General features: G+C 44.0%; 1 protein-coding gene across 2 annotated transcripts in view; it reads right to left on the minus strand.

Annotated features, from left to right (window-relative positions):
* Nucleotides 1–14,261, minus strand: part of GALNT7 (polypeptide N-acetylgalactosaminyltransferase 7) — a 134,307-nt gene that overhangs the window by 10,412 nt on the left and 109,634 nt on the right. The window contains exons 4-8 of one of the 2 annotated variants that reach the window (XM_069576763.1): nucleotides 11,093–11,223; nucleotides 10,780–10,859; nucleotides 7,747–7,929; nucleotides 4,765–4,882; nucleotides 3,249–3,371 (exon numbers count right to left, since the gene is read on the minus strand). In XM_069576763.1, the coding sequence (XP_069432864.1) occupies nucleotides 3,249–3,371; nucleotides 4,765–4,882; nucleotides 7,747–7,929; nucleotides 10,780–10,859; nucleotides 11,093–11,223 (635 nt within the window). Of the gene's footprint in view, nucleotides 1–3,248; nucleotides 3,372–4,764; nucleotides 4,883–7,746; nucleotides 7,930–8,078; nucleotides 8,262–10,779; nucleotides 10,860–11,092; nucleotides 11,224–14,261 lie in introns of both variants that reach the window. The other variant, XM_069576764.1, reaches the window with a different exon arrangement.

Consider the following 14,261-nt stretch of genomic DNA (forward strand, 5'->3'; position numbering starts at 1 on the left):
GTTGGCAGGTGCAGAAACCACAGGGATAAACAACAGCTTTGCTCACTCAGACACATTCCTGCAGGCGCTTCTGCCCGTCTGGTAACAATATATATACCTGAACCACTTCACTGTAGCCCAGAATTAAGCGGATATTTCCCCCTCCCAATGCCCCAGTGGTGTATCCTGAAAAGCAACCAAAGAACAATCAAGTAAGCTGGCATGTGATAACTAAGACCTAACTTCTGCTGTTGCACTGAACACAGGTGTGAATGGAAGCGATGGATATAGTACGGACCCAGCGAGGTCCTCGCACTTGGACATCAGCTGGCAGTAAACTTTATAAAGGACTTGGGAGTCCGTCTTTTCGGCTGGGTGGCCATAATGTTTCTGCTGCTACTGCTCATCTCTGCTGCTGCAATGAGAAAGCAGCACAGGCAACATGCAAAGCAACAGCAAACCTCGGTTCCAACACAACTTTACTTATGGAAAGGGGCTGCATTGGGCCCGCTGGCCAAGGTGACTGACCATTCTATATCAGGAGTGCGAACACCTAGTATTCAGATTAAATGTTTTCTTGGCTACAAGGTAACTATCAAAGGGTGAATGCCTGGCCACGGGCCTGTTGCTGCAAATGCCTGTGGGCTCAAGAAGTTCTAAGTGGCAGTCTCCTAAAAGAGCACAACATTATTGCTAAATATTCTGAATTCTTGCAAATGCATCCAAAGCTAGACACAGTCCGTGTCTTCTAGGTACTCATGAACATGAAGAATTCAGGCCATACGTATAAAGGTTACAGTAACAAAAAGGAGGAGCATTTAATTATTTGGGATGGGGGACAGGGCTGGCTTCGTTTGAAGGAGTGGTTAGTGAGTTGGGGTCAGGACTTGCAGCAAAGGGCAACACAGCTGTGTGACAGACCATGGTGTGTGTGGAGCCCTGAAGGAGGTCTGTTACCACCTCTGGATGCAGGATTCACTGAGAGAAAAGCTGCTTCCATTTCTCCATTTAAAGTGAAAAGCGTGTCAGTCGCTCCAGTCATGTCTGACTCTGCAACCCCAAAGACTGTGTAGCCCGCCAGGCTCCTCTGTCCATGGGATTTCCCAGGCAAGAATACTGGAGTGGGTTGCCATTTCCTTCTCCAGGGGACCTTCCCGACCCAGGGAGTGAACCTGCATCTCCTACACTGCAGGCAGACTCTCTACTGTCTGAGCTACCAGGGAAACTCCTTCGGATAATTAAGAAGTGAATCTGTGTGAAGCATTTAGATTTTTGTACACACTCAGCTCTCACGAAGTGCCAGCTCTCAGTGACACCAGTGATTGTTTTTAGGGACTTTGCATGTCAACTCTCAGCTGACAGCCATTTGCATAGAAGGGTCTATGCAGGCAGCAGACATCAGATTCAGTTTCCAAGGGAATAACCCTGACAGGGAGTGGAGATGGCCTGAGGGGTGGGACGGAGTGGAGAGGGATGAGGGAGGGGGGGTGGGTGAGCACCCATGGGAGGCCTGAGGGCCTTTGCTGGGCAAGGAGAGACTGGAACCAGGGGCGGTGCGGGAGGCGGGAGGTGGTGAGGAGACCACCTGCCTCCTCATCTCACCTCGTGGGCTCAGGGGTCACAGAAAAAGGAACCATCTCCAAGGAAAAGTTAATGGCTCAGCTCTGACAATGCTGAGTCGGAAACGTCTGAGGACCACCTAAGACGAGGGTTCTAGGGAATTCCCTGGTGGACCAGTGGGTAGGGCCCTGTGCTTTCACTGTTCGATCTCTGGTTGGGGAGCTAAGACCCCATAAGCCGTGCAGTGTGGTAAAAAAAAAAAAAAGAAAAGGAAGGTTCTGGGCGACAGCTGATATGAGAGGTCTGCAGTTCAAAGACCGCTAGCTGGAGAAACAGCTCTGGAGGCGGAGGGGACACACGGAAGCAGAGGACGGAGGTGCTGGCGATGGCTGCACTTGCTGGGCTTTGAGAAGACCCACGGCTAACCTGCAGTCACGGGTGTTGCCCTCTCATCTCTTTCTGTTCCTCGTAGCACAGGCTTTTCTGAACTGACCTGATATGAATTTTTGGTGACTGTGGGGCTGATTCCAAGGGCAGGTTCTCTTCCTGCGAGGCCGTCGGGCCTGGTGTTAAATGGGATCTCTGTCTAATGAGGCTCCATGGTGGTCATTTGGAAGATAATCTGGCTGGTCAGAGGGCTGTGCCGGTTCTTATAGCCTCGTTTCTCCTTCAGTTATCTGTTCCCTTTGGGGAACAGTCCTGAGTTGCAGCTGTGGCCAGAAATAGGCTTCCTTCTGCTTTTGACTTGGTTAAGGGCTCCGGAAGATGAAGGGCACCAGTCATATGCTCTTAGAGTATGGCAGCCACATGGCTCCTACGTTGCTCCATCAAGGAGTAAGGCCATGGGCCTGCCAGCAGCGGGGCCTGTAGACTCTAGGGTGAAACTCTCCTGGTTTGTCCCTCGTTTGGGAGACAAAAGATACTAAACTATTTTTAAAAAATTTTTTACTGTTATTTTTAAATTTTTAATTCTGTATTTGGGTATAGCTGATTGATAATGTTGGGACAGTCAACAGAGAGGGCACTCAGCCATACAAAGGTACTGAACTTTTACAAGCACTGTTCAAAACTCTGATTTTGTTTACTACACAAACTCCTATTATAATCACTTTACTTTTTAAAAATCAGATAAGAACAGTATTTTACTGATGTGTGAATAATACAAACTGGTATTTTCTTTCCAACTATTTTCCTACAGTGTTGCTGCTGCTGCTGCTAAGTCGCTTCAGTCGTGTCCGACTCTGTGCTACCCCACAGACAGCAGCCCACCAGGCTCTGCCGTCTCTGGGATTCTCCAGGCAAGAACACTGGAGTGGGTTGCCATTTCCTTCTCCAATGTGTGAAAGGGAAAAGTGAAAGTGAAGTCGCTCAGTCGTGTCCAACTCTTCGCAACCCCGTGGACTGCAGCCTTCCAGGCTCCTCTGTCCACGGGATTCTCCATGCAAGAGTACTGGAGTGGGTTGCCAGCTTTTACAAATTAATCTGAGGTATCTTCACAGAAAACACTCGATATAGGAATGATAATCTGAGTAGGATACAAGGAATAATCTTAAACAGAAGTTTCACAAATAAATCCAGCCTATGTTAGAAGTGACACCCAGCATGACAGCTTCAAAGGTGTCACCCAGCCATCAGGTTGACACACTCAGTGGCCATGTGGCACACACGCGTCAGCTCCCAGCCTCCCCACTTTTAACCAAAAGACTCACCTTTAGGGTAGGAGAAGACCCGACATAGACGGGTGGGGGGTTCCCCTGCCAGCCCTCAAGACGGTAGATGTGCCCAACACGGGAACAAGGGACAAACAGCAACTTGCCTCCACATTGCCAGATCTGTCAGGAAAGACACTCGTGCAGCTGTTTCAAATGCAAGCTCTGTCTTGTGGAACCTGAACTAGACACAGTGTCCACAGGGAATTTATACACCAAACAGATCCTGCAATGACTTCCTATTTCTCGAGCTCACATACTAACAGAGAGGCTGCTGGGGAACACAGGTGTGCCCGGGACCCGGGACCCCTTCCTGAGCTCCTGCAGCACCCGAGACCTGCAGAGCCACTCAGACATCCCAGTCCTCACACCCTTGTAACCCCCCTCCCGCTCCACCAGCTAACATGTCTCCCATGGGGGAGTGTTCTGATCCTCACCAGCTCCTGCACCTCTGCTCCCCTCTCCGATCACTCCCCTATTTATTTATAGTAGGAGATTATGCTGCTGAAGGGCAGCTGGGGGTCATGCCTTCCCCCTCAGCCCCTCTAATGGTTTCCACTGCCTGCTGGATTAGTAACAGTGTAACAGCACTGGAGGTTCCTCACTGAGGCCCTAATATCCCTGCCCACATGGTCTTCCCCTTCATCTCTGTCTGATTCACGCATTCAGCTTCTGCCAGCGTTCCGGTCTCCTCAACTCTCATATCCCCTGTCCTGCGCCTTTTGCCATTCTACCTGCTTAGAAGCGTCCCCCAACCAATCTCAAGGCCATCTTCCTAGTTCTGTCTTGAACACTTCCTCTAGCAGGATCCCACCAACTGCTCCTTCATCACATCAGCTGAATGTGGGTCCACCTTCTGATTGTGTTACGAGTTTAAGTAGAATTCCCATCTCTTATGACTGTAAGTTCCTTGACAGCGGGGACCGGGTTTCTCCTCTCATCCCTCACGGGGCTGAGCTCCAGACATTCAAGACAAGTTGAACAGTTATCTACTCAACTCAAACTGGATCACTGTTCTGTCCCTTTCTTTCGGGAAGAGGTGGGGAGCTGCAGCTCCCGTGCCAGTGTAAAAACCCCAGTCCCTGCTGGGGTCTGCCTCTGTCCTGAAGCATCCTGTCCTACAGGGATGAAAGGCAGCTTCAGCAGTGGATGGGCAAATGGGACCCCAACAACTGCTGATTCCCGCAGGGGCTCTAATAACAAAAGGCTCCAGTATGGAAAGCCTTTGGGGGAGGGGTGGGGGATGGGAGAGGAGGTATTTTTACTCTGAAGCTTGCTGACCTCCGTTTTTAGCTGAGCCATGTACATATGTAGTCGGAGCTTGCATTTTGCCTTATGTTTTCCCAAAAGGCAAGTATGTTTGTTAGTCATTCCTTATAATTTAGAGAAATGCATTAAACAGTACTCCCCCACCCCCCCAACACACACAACCTGAAAGAAACCAGCCTTATCAGATAGCCACAACAATCAGTAGTAACTTCTTGGGAAAACTGCAGTTGTTTAAATGAAATGTTACCTTGTATGAGATCTCAAAATTCTCACCACCCCAAATCTGGAGGCCTGGATCGTAGAGACCCAGCTCAAAGAAGAAGTCTCTTTCGATGGCGAATAACCCTCCAGCCATGGCGGGGGACCTAAGGGAAAGAAATGCTGAAACGACTTTGAAAGACAAATGCCCAAGACCCCTTCAACCACAGACAACAAAGCTTTTTGGAATACAGTTAAATAATGCACAGAAGAGACAAAACTGATGGCCAAACATTAAGAAATTATAAAGCCTTCACCAAGCAATTCTGTTCATAATCTCTTATGAATTCTCTACAATTTTTAACTGAAATGGTATTATATATTTCATTACAAATCAGAGCATTACATCATTTCACCATTAGAGGGCATCTTGGTTCCTTGGTTGACTTAAAAATTAAGCCTTGTGAGTTAAAACAGAATTTTCGCTTTCACTCCTCAAAAGGACTGAGCCAGAAGCCGTGGTTGGCTAAATGTTCCCGTAATGATTTATGAGTCATTCTAAGATGAGTGAAACCATACACCATGAAAGTAGTATCTCATTTTTTAAAATTTTATAGCTCAGGGGTTTGCCAAATAAGGGTGTAGCTCGTGGGAGGACAGCCTGGGTTCATTGTGAGTTTGCGAATGAGGCACGGAAGTGACACAGGAGAATGAGACATGGTTATTTACTGTGCCAGCATGCAGGGATGCCAGAGGGTGACTCCTGGGCCTTCCTGAGTGCGATACTGAACTGGGTACTTTTTAGGCACAAGAGGGGAAAAAAAAAGACTTGGTAGCTTTCTATGGTGAGCCCCTCCCACCATCAGAAGTTAGAGAATAGTTTTCATCCTGTTCTCCCGGGAACAAAGGATTATCGCTGCATATGATTCTTAGGTAGGTCCCTCCATTGGAGCCTCCTCATCAGCATACCTGATATCAATCTATCGCCAATTCCCGTTGATTCCACCGTCAACTCACACAGTGAGTTCACACGGTGAACCCACTTCTTCCCAGCCTCACTGCTGGCCATCCTAGCCCACGGACAGAACCCTGATGGTGTCCTCTTTCCTGACCCACTGGAGCCCCATCAGGCAGCTGGGTAGCGCCGCCTGCTCCGCCGACCCCCTCCTGCCCCAGGGCCCAGTCTCCTGACCCGAACTCCCTTCCTGTTGCTCCACAGGGCCGGCTCCTCATCCCTCAGGGCTCGGCCTCAGGAACACTTTCTCGGCTTTCCTTCTCACCACTTGTACTCGCTCCTCCAGAGTCATTCGTGTAGTGAACTGCTTAATTTCTGTCTCGCCTGCTGCGTGTTCAGTGCCACGAGGGAACACAGCTCATTAAAGGGAAATGTCATCACGTCAGGGGAAAGTCATCCTCTCAAAAGGCTTTTCTTCTCCAAGTACATGGCTGAACTCCCTAAATAGCACTGGTGCATTTTCGGTTATATTTTCACACCACGTTTATTTAACTGTCATTTAACATTATTATGACTATGCCCTTTTGATCTTTAAACATATTCCCAGTTATCTCAGTACATATTTGAAAAGCGTATCTTAATGTGAACGCCAGTGAGTTATTTAAAGGGAAAACTTCCTTAAATTTTTCTAGCACATTTTAAAAAATTCTCTTTACTAGCCCATGGGTTTGGTGGGAATACACCTGTGGTCACCACCCCTTATTTTTTCTCTCCCAGAATTATTTGTGAGTCAGGTTAAATAGATCAGTGGCAGGCTCTTGGACAATTTTTGAAAAAAAAAAAAAAAAAAAAACACCTCAAACAGAAATTTGGAAAATGTCACATAAAGCTGAAAGGTTGTATAATTTCCTTATGTTTGCCATTTCAGTATCCTGGTATCACGACATGCCCAGACCCCACCAGCTTTTTGCATGACATCAGACGCTGTCCCCAAACTGAGTTCGAGCATCATCAGTAGCGCAACAGGAAGAGAGAGACCAAAAGCAGAACCATAAGATCAAAAAAATAAAATTAGACACATTTAGAAACCTACGCTAGCATCTAACTAAACAATTCATTTGGGGCCACTCTTTAAAAGATGGTAAAAATGTTCTAGTAAAAAGACCAAAAAAGAGAGAAGAGCATAAATTTTTCTATTCGAAGAGGCACAAGAAAGGAGAAAGGAAGATTCTGGAATAACATCTCCTTTTAATCAAATGCTCTTCTGAGAATGAAGTCATAATGGAATTCTGTGTAACATTTCCCAAAGTCATGTATTTTTATTCATCAAATTTAACTGGCATAAAATTATTACTTAAGAGCATATAAAACAAAAGAAAGAAAAAAAAAATCTTGTTACTGTCTTTTGCTGTTAATACTACCCTCCAAGGCATCAAAGTAGATACAAAACTTGGATGGTAAGTAAAATTTACACATTTTAAACTTATAGAATGATATTATTGTCAAAAGAACAAAATTTCATGTTAGTCCACTTTCCCAGGTGGGCTCAGTGGTAAAGAACCTGCCTGCCAGTGCAGGAGACATGGGTTCACTTCCTGGGTCGGGAAGATCCCTGGAGGAGGAAATAGCAACCTATTCCAGTATTCTTGCCTGGGGAATCCCACGGACAGTGGAGTCTGGCGGACTACAGTCCATGGGGTCAAAAAGAGTCAGCCATGACTTAGTGACTAAACAAAATAACAAACAAAAACCTACTAGGAGAAGACTGCAAAGCTTTTCTTGTTTTTCCCCTGTATTTGGAACTGATACCATAAAACATGCCCACCCTCCAAGTCTGCCCCCAAATTGAGCTTGCTTTTAAGAAGAAAGCAACCACAAAGATGAAAGGGTGAATTTAAACCCCCGAAACAGCACAAAGAAAGAAATCCTTTCAGAGTCTGAGACAGCATCTACAGTGTTAATAATATATATATATATATATATATAAATATATATATATATATTTAGCTTGGCAAGAGGTTAATAGGTTAGCAGCGACTGGAGAAAAGAAAAAAAGGTAAGTGATTTAGTGATTACCGATATGGTTCAGTTTTTGTCTTTCTCAGTCTCTTCTCTCGGGGGGTCAGAGGCACCCGTTTCCAGAGCATACTCCAGTCCCATGCTCCTCGGGCATACCCATCTTCGTCACCACCCCCTTGGGGCACAATCTCATATGTGTTGCCATTTATGACATCTATGAGCGGCACAGTGCAAATGGTTCTGTGTTGTGTTGTTGATGGATGGCAGCAAAGATGAAATGCAAGGGCGTGTGGGGACCCACGTGTTTACACCAGGACATGGGGAAGGAAGAAAAAAAAGTACTTAGAGAGAAACATTCCACGTTAAAAAGAGGAAGTAGTGAGCTTTACCGATAAGGTTCAGTTTTATGTTTTCTTTTGGCCTTTTCCTTGTGACTCAGGGGGATTCGCTTCCATAGCAAACTCCAGTCCCAGGCCCCTCTGGCAAAACCATCTTCATCCCCACCTTGCTGAGGCTCAATGGAATAGTCATTCCCATCTATGTAATCTATTAGAGGCACAGTGCATGTGGTTCTGAAACATTTACAGAAAATGAAAAAGCGTTTAAGAAACCCAACACTTAGTAGTTGAGCAAGTCTAACTGTCTTATCTCTTGTTATTCTGGGTTGCTCTATTTTTTCCCCCACTAAGGGAACTTAGGACTTCTCTAATGGCTCAGATAGTAAAGAATCTCCCTGCAATGCAGGAAATGCAGGTTCGACCCCTGCATCAGGAAGACCCCCTGGAGAAGGGAATGGCAACCCACTCCAGTATTCTTGCCTGGAGGATCCCATGGACAGAGGAGCCTGGAAGGCGATAGTCCATGGGGCTGCAGAACAGTCAGACACAATTTAGCAACTAAGCAGCAGCAGGGGACATTAATATCTAATGGCAGATCGACGTGAACGAATGCCTTGAAAAGTCAAGGAGGCTGTTTTCATAAGAGAAGGGGAGAGGGGACGTCCCTGGGCTCACAGACAAATGTTAGGGACAAAGAGCTGTATCCTTGAACTTAGCAGCATGTCCTCATTTTCACTCTGGTCCTATAGGCTCGCTCTCTTGGTAACTTCACATTATTTACCAGGTTTCCCTGCCCATTTTTCCCTCCTTGCTCCTCCATTCAAAATCAGTGTGTGTGTGTGTGTGTGTGACTTCCCTGGTGGTCCTGTGGTTAAGGGGTGTGTGTGTGTGTGTGTGTGTGTGTGTGTGGGTGTGGGTGTGGGTGTGTGTGACTTCCCTGTGGTTAAGACTTCAGCTCCCAATGCAGGGGGCACGGGTTCGATCCTTGTCGGGGAACTATCAGGAAATTAAGAGCCCTCCTGCCTCATAAGGCCTGGCCTAAGACAAAAAACAAATATAAATAAATAAAGATTACAGTTTCTTTAAAAAAAAATGAGTGTGTGTGTGTAGAAAGACAATACTTGCTACACTTTCAGCAGTGCTCCCAACTCTGCTGCTTTTTACTTCTTTGGAAGAAGTTATTATGAAAATCTGTTTCTGTACATTTACTTGATCTTCTATCCTACTTCTTTTATTGCAAAAAATTAGCTTTTATCACACACACACAAAAAACACAAAAATCCCTAAAAACCTGCTGAATAGCATAAATAGTGGCCTGAGAATTTGGAGCAAAAAACAATACCTTTTATCTGGGCTTCATAAAACTGCTAGTGCTATATGACTAATCAGGTATAGTGCCAACTCTGCTAAGATAATTGCTACACTGTTGTTCTGGTGTTCGTTTCATCAGAAAGGGTTTTAAAAGGCATCTCCTAAAATGGAGATTACAGTTTTTTACAACCACGGTTAAGGTACATTTTAGATGTTTAGAAACCAAGGAGAAGGGGAAAATCCTTGGGGCTCAGGATTTCAACACAGGGGCTTTATTCCCGCCTGTGGACTCCTGCGGGCCAGTCGAGAGGCCAGTGGAATGACCTCACTCACCCTGCCCACATCCCAGAGGACTGCCCACTCTCATCAGGAGAGAGGAAGGCTAGCTATCTCTCCTCATGAGAGTCTTGTGATTCTCGGATTTCTAAGTATGCAGTGGAAGGTGTCCCAGAGGGCTCTCAGCTGGATTCTTTATAAACTGTCCGAGTTGGGGCAAATTCATGAATTTCTCTCAGTATCGGCATCCTCTTTAGCTAAAGAGAGGTAATAATATCTATTTTGCACGGTTGCAGTGAGGATAGAATTAGGCAGCACGTAGAGATCACTGTTGATAGATCCTGGGATGATACAGTCCTCTGAAAGGTCTTCTTCTGACTCAGGCCACAGACACAGGGACATGTCTTATTTCCTTCTTAAAATTTTCATTTTAATTAATTATTTGTTTCTGGCCACTGTGGGATCTTAGTTCCCTGACCAGGGACAGAACCCACGTACCCAGCATTAGAAGTATGCAGTCTTAACCACTAGACTGCCAGAGAAGTCCCCCTTTATTTTTTCTAGATTCTGAAATAGTAAGGATTCTGGACTAAAAGCAGGGAAGGCTTTGGGAACCAGAAGACTGGTACTGCTGTCAACAGTTTCAGATCCGCTGTAAACTGAACAGTGATCACCACGTTCCCATGGGACAGCTGTCCACTTCTAAACTTTAAAGGTCATGTGGAAATCCAAGGCTTTGACACAGATGACAGCTAGCCCATACTATGTAAAATAATGATTTCCAAGGTCATACAAAAACCAATAGGCATAATTTCAAAGTATGCTCCTTCAAGTCTTCGGAATGTTACCACAGTGTGGAGGGGGCAGTTAACATTACTCTTAGAGCAAGCTTGTGGAGCTGGAGAAAGTCTCTTTACTGACCTAACCATAAGGAGACTCTAAGTGAGATATGCTGGGCTTATTCCAAATGTCTAACTGCCTGCATTTGAATCAGTCCCACGTTTCACCAAGCTCCACTCAGGGAAACAACTAGCTAGAAAATAATACTCAACACGCAACTTGATACACTGAATGGAAATGAAATCAGGATGGGAATATTATTTGTCCTTCTAGGATGAGGTTTACTTTTCAACCAGGAAAGGAAATAAAAGCAAGGTAATGTTACCTGTCCTTAGATATGGGAGCTACAAGCGGTGCATACCAGTTAACCGCCACCTCACAGTGGGCATCGAGGTATATTAAAACCTTAAAAAAAAGAGGCAGGATGAAAAAAAACTCACCTACAGGACATCATCTATCACATACAATTTTAAACTAGATGCTAAGATAAACTGGCCATAGAGTCAATTTTGATATTTGTCTGGTTAAGATAGCATTTTCATTTCAATTAAAAAAAATTAAAGTGGTACCTAAAAATGTACATGATCTTTTAGTTACAAAATCCAAAACAGACACAAAAAATATTGAATGTTTCCTACCTGTCCAAGTTTGGCCTTCTGGGCACCAATACTTCGTGCCTGAATTAAACCTTCTCTTCTCTCATTTCGAAATACCTTGACTAGGCCATTCCACAGTTTAATATAGTCATCCAGTTTTTCTTTTAAGTGTTCTATGAATAAAAAACTCAGTCAATATTATACATTATATTTGTGGTTATAAACCAGTTAAGCTATCATTTTTCTCAAGAAAAAAGGATAGGCAACAGGTCAGTAATTTTACACAGAAGCATGCTCAATGTTAATGTATAGAGAAGCAAGGTGAAGTGTATTATTAAAGTTAAAATTCTGAGCTTAATACACCTATGGAGAACTATTAATAGCCTGAGAATGATCAAAACTGTCTAAACATACAGAACAAATAACAACTATGCCAATTGACATGAAAACTTAAAACAATTCAAATGTTAATGTTCTGCCTAGAAACTTTCAGGCACAATAGTTCTTTGGCTTTTGGCAGAAGCAATGGTTCAGGATTTCTGAAGATGCACTGTCTATGGCTAACATTACACAGTCCCTTGGAATCCACATGGGGTATAGGTTAACATTTGTTTCTGAGCCATCCCCCCTACAATCAGTGATGAAGGGAGTAGTCTTGATGTGATGATCAATATAGTTCCCATCAAGCTGGCAAATAACAACAACAACAACAAATCCTATCTTCTCTGTATTTTAAGCATCAACACATGTATGCATGTGTGTGCACTAAGTCGCTTCAGTCATGTCTGACTTTGCAACCCTATAAACTGTAGCCCACCGGGCTCCTCTCTCCATGAGATTTTCCAGGCAAGAATACTGGAGTGAGTTGCCATTCCCTTCTCCAGGGGATCTTTTGGACCCAGAGACTGAACCTGTGTCTCTATGTCTCCTGCATTAGCCAGGAGGTTCTTTACCACGAACTCCACCTGGGAAGCCCCCAACAAGTGTGTATGTGTAAATGTTTATTTATAAATATTTATTTCTATGTTATAAATTTATGTATTTATATTTAATTTATAAATATTTATAAATTTATAAATAAATATTTACACATTTATCTAATAAATATATATATCATTTACATATGTATGGATGTATATATGGGCTTCCCTAGTGGCTCAATAGTAAAGAATCCACCCGCAGTGCAGGAGACACAAGAGACATGGGTTCAATCCCTGGGTGGGGAAGATCCCCTGGAGAAGGAAATGGCTACCCACTCTTGTATTTTGGCTTGGAGAATTCCATGGACAGAGAAGCCTGACAGGCCACAGTCCATTAAGTCACAAAGAGTTGGATACAACTGACTAAAGCAACTGAGCATGCACTCACACAAGTATGCACATGAAAAGAAAAGTGAAAGTGAAAGTCGTATCTGACTCTTTGTGACCCCATGGACTATACAAGCCATGGAATTCTCCAGGCCAGAATACTGGAGTGGGTAGCCTTTCCCTTCTCCAGGGGGATCTTCCTAACCCAGGGATTGAACCTAAGTCTCTCCCATCGCAGGCAGATTCTTTACCAGCTGAACCAGAGGGAAGATCAAGAATACTGGAGTGGGTAGCCAATCCCTTCTCCAGGGGATCTTCCAGACCCAAGAATCGAACTGGGGTCTCCTGCATTGCAGGTGGATTCTTTACCAACTGAGCTATCAGGAAAGCCCTATATATTTATACACACACACACACACACACACACACACACATATATACACACACATACATATGTTTGCACCTTGGTAGAGAAAATTTGGGGTTACCCAAAAAAAAGATACATTTGTTAAACTTTCCATCTTGGCTTCGGAGCTGCAACAGAATGGTTTTTGTTTGTATCTCTATGAGCCTATGAAACTGGTTCATCACAGCCACAACTAATTCCTGGATTCTTAAAGACTTTTCTTGAGTCACAAAAGTTCTTTTTAAGTTGTTTAAAATTTTAGCCCACTAATACAAAAATAAGGCAAAAAACAGCTGTATTTAGTGATGAGCTAGTGGTTAACGGGCAAATCAAGCTGTACACTTAATACTTCATTCATTTTTAAGGAGCTTATAATTAGCAAGACACCCACACATGAGTATTCAAAATTGAGAAGAAAAAATTTTCCTTTCTCTATTTCGGCAACCAATTTTAATGAGAATTATAAATAAAACTCTCATGCTGAGCTGCAATTTTTCCCCAGAAAGTCTTGGTAATTTTCCCTTCAATAAAAGGTTTTTTGTTTTGTTTTGTTTTTAAAGCTCTTACTTTACCTTTTTTTTTTTTTTTTTTAGTTCAATACAGCCCTAAGTTGGCTTTTTTCTAAAGCCCTTCTGAACTGCATTAGGTATTTTCACATATGTTATCTAAATAAATCTAAATAAATAGTTATCATCAGAAACCTGTTTCTGTTCTTTAAATCTATTTCCAAGTAAGATAACTTGGCTGCCATAGGGTCTCATGGACGCCAACACCAAGGTGGAGGGATCCTGGTCCCAAACAGAAAACATCTCTCCCGGCGGGTGATCATCCTGACCAGCCTGGGACCACTGCTGGGCCACGTGACTTGCTGTGACCAATAAGAGGCGGGAGGAAATGATGAGTAGTTGTGAGCGGAAGTGCTCTTCCAGCCTCCTTTGCTAAGCCCTGCGAGGACGCGTGGTCCCTGCAGCACTTTGCTGGAGGCACAGGTGGAGAGGGGTGTTCTCAGTTTAAAGGCCCGAAACCCTTGCCTTTTGAGGACACTGTAACTTCCAGAAACTCGAGGCTTCTGAGCAGCCACCTCTTTTGTGGGGTTTTATATTAGTTAAGTGTTTTGTCTTTCAGAGAAAAAAATTATAACTCACAGTTTTAATTATTGGACAAACTGGGGAAAGAAAACAAACCTAGTTTTCAGTCAAGTCATGTTTTACCAAACTTTGTGTAATTTTACTGAGGCTTGGGCTGACAGATGTCAAGGTTGTTTTGAAATTGGGAGAAGTAATTAAAGGGTCCAAGGGTAGCCCCAACCAATGACTCTGCAGTCTGACTGAAGAAGATCCTATATGTAATTGCTTTTTATAAATGTGTTACAAGAGGCTGTTAGAGATTTGGAACAACAGAAGCACTGATCACACAAATATTAAACTGGACAAAACTTAACCACAAAATTTTGTTCTTTCCTTGGGCCAAGCAAGAACACGAGATTTTAGAATGGGAA

This window comes from Ovis canadensis, chromosome 2 (assembly GCF_042477335.2).
Source record: "Ovis canadensis isolate MfBH-ARS-UI-01 breed Bighorn chromosome 2, ARS-UI_OviCan_v2, whole genome shotgun sequence".
Taxonomy (NCBI): Eukaryota; Metazoa; Chordata; class Mammalia; order Artiodactyla; family Bovidae; genus Ovis; species Ovis canadensis.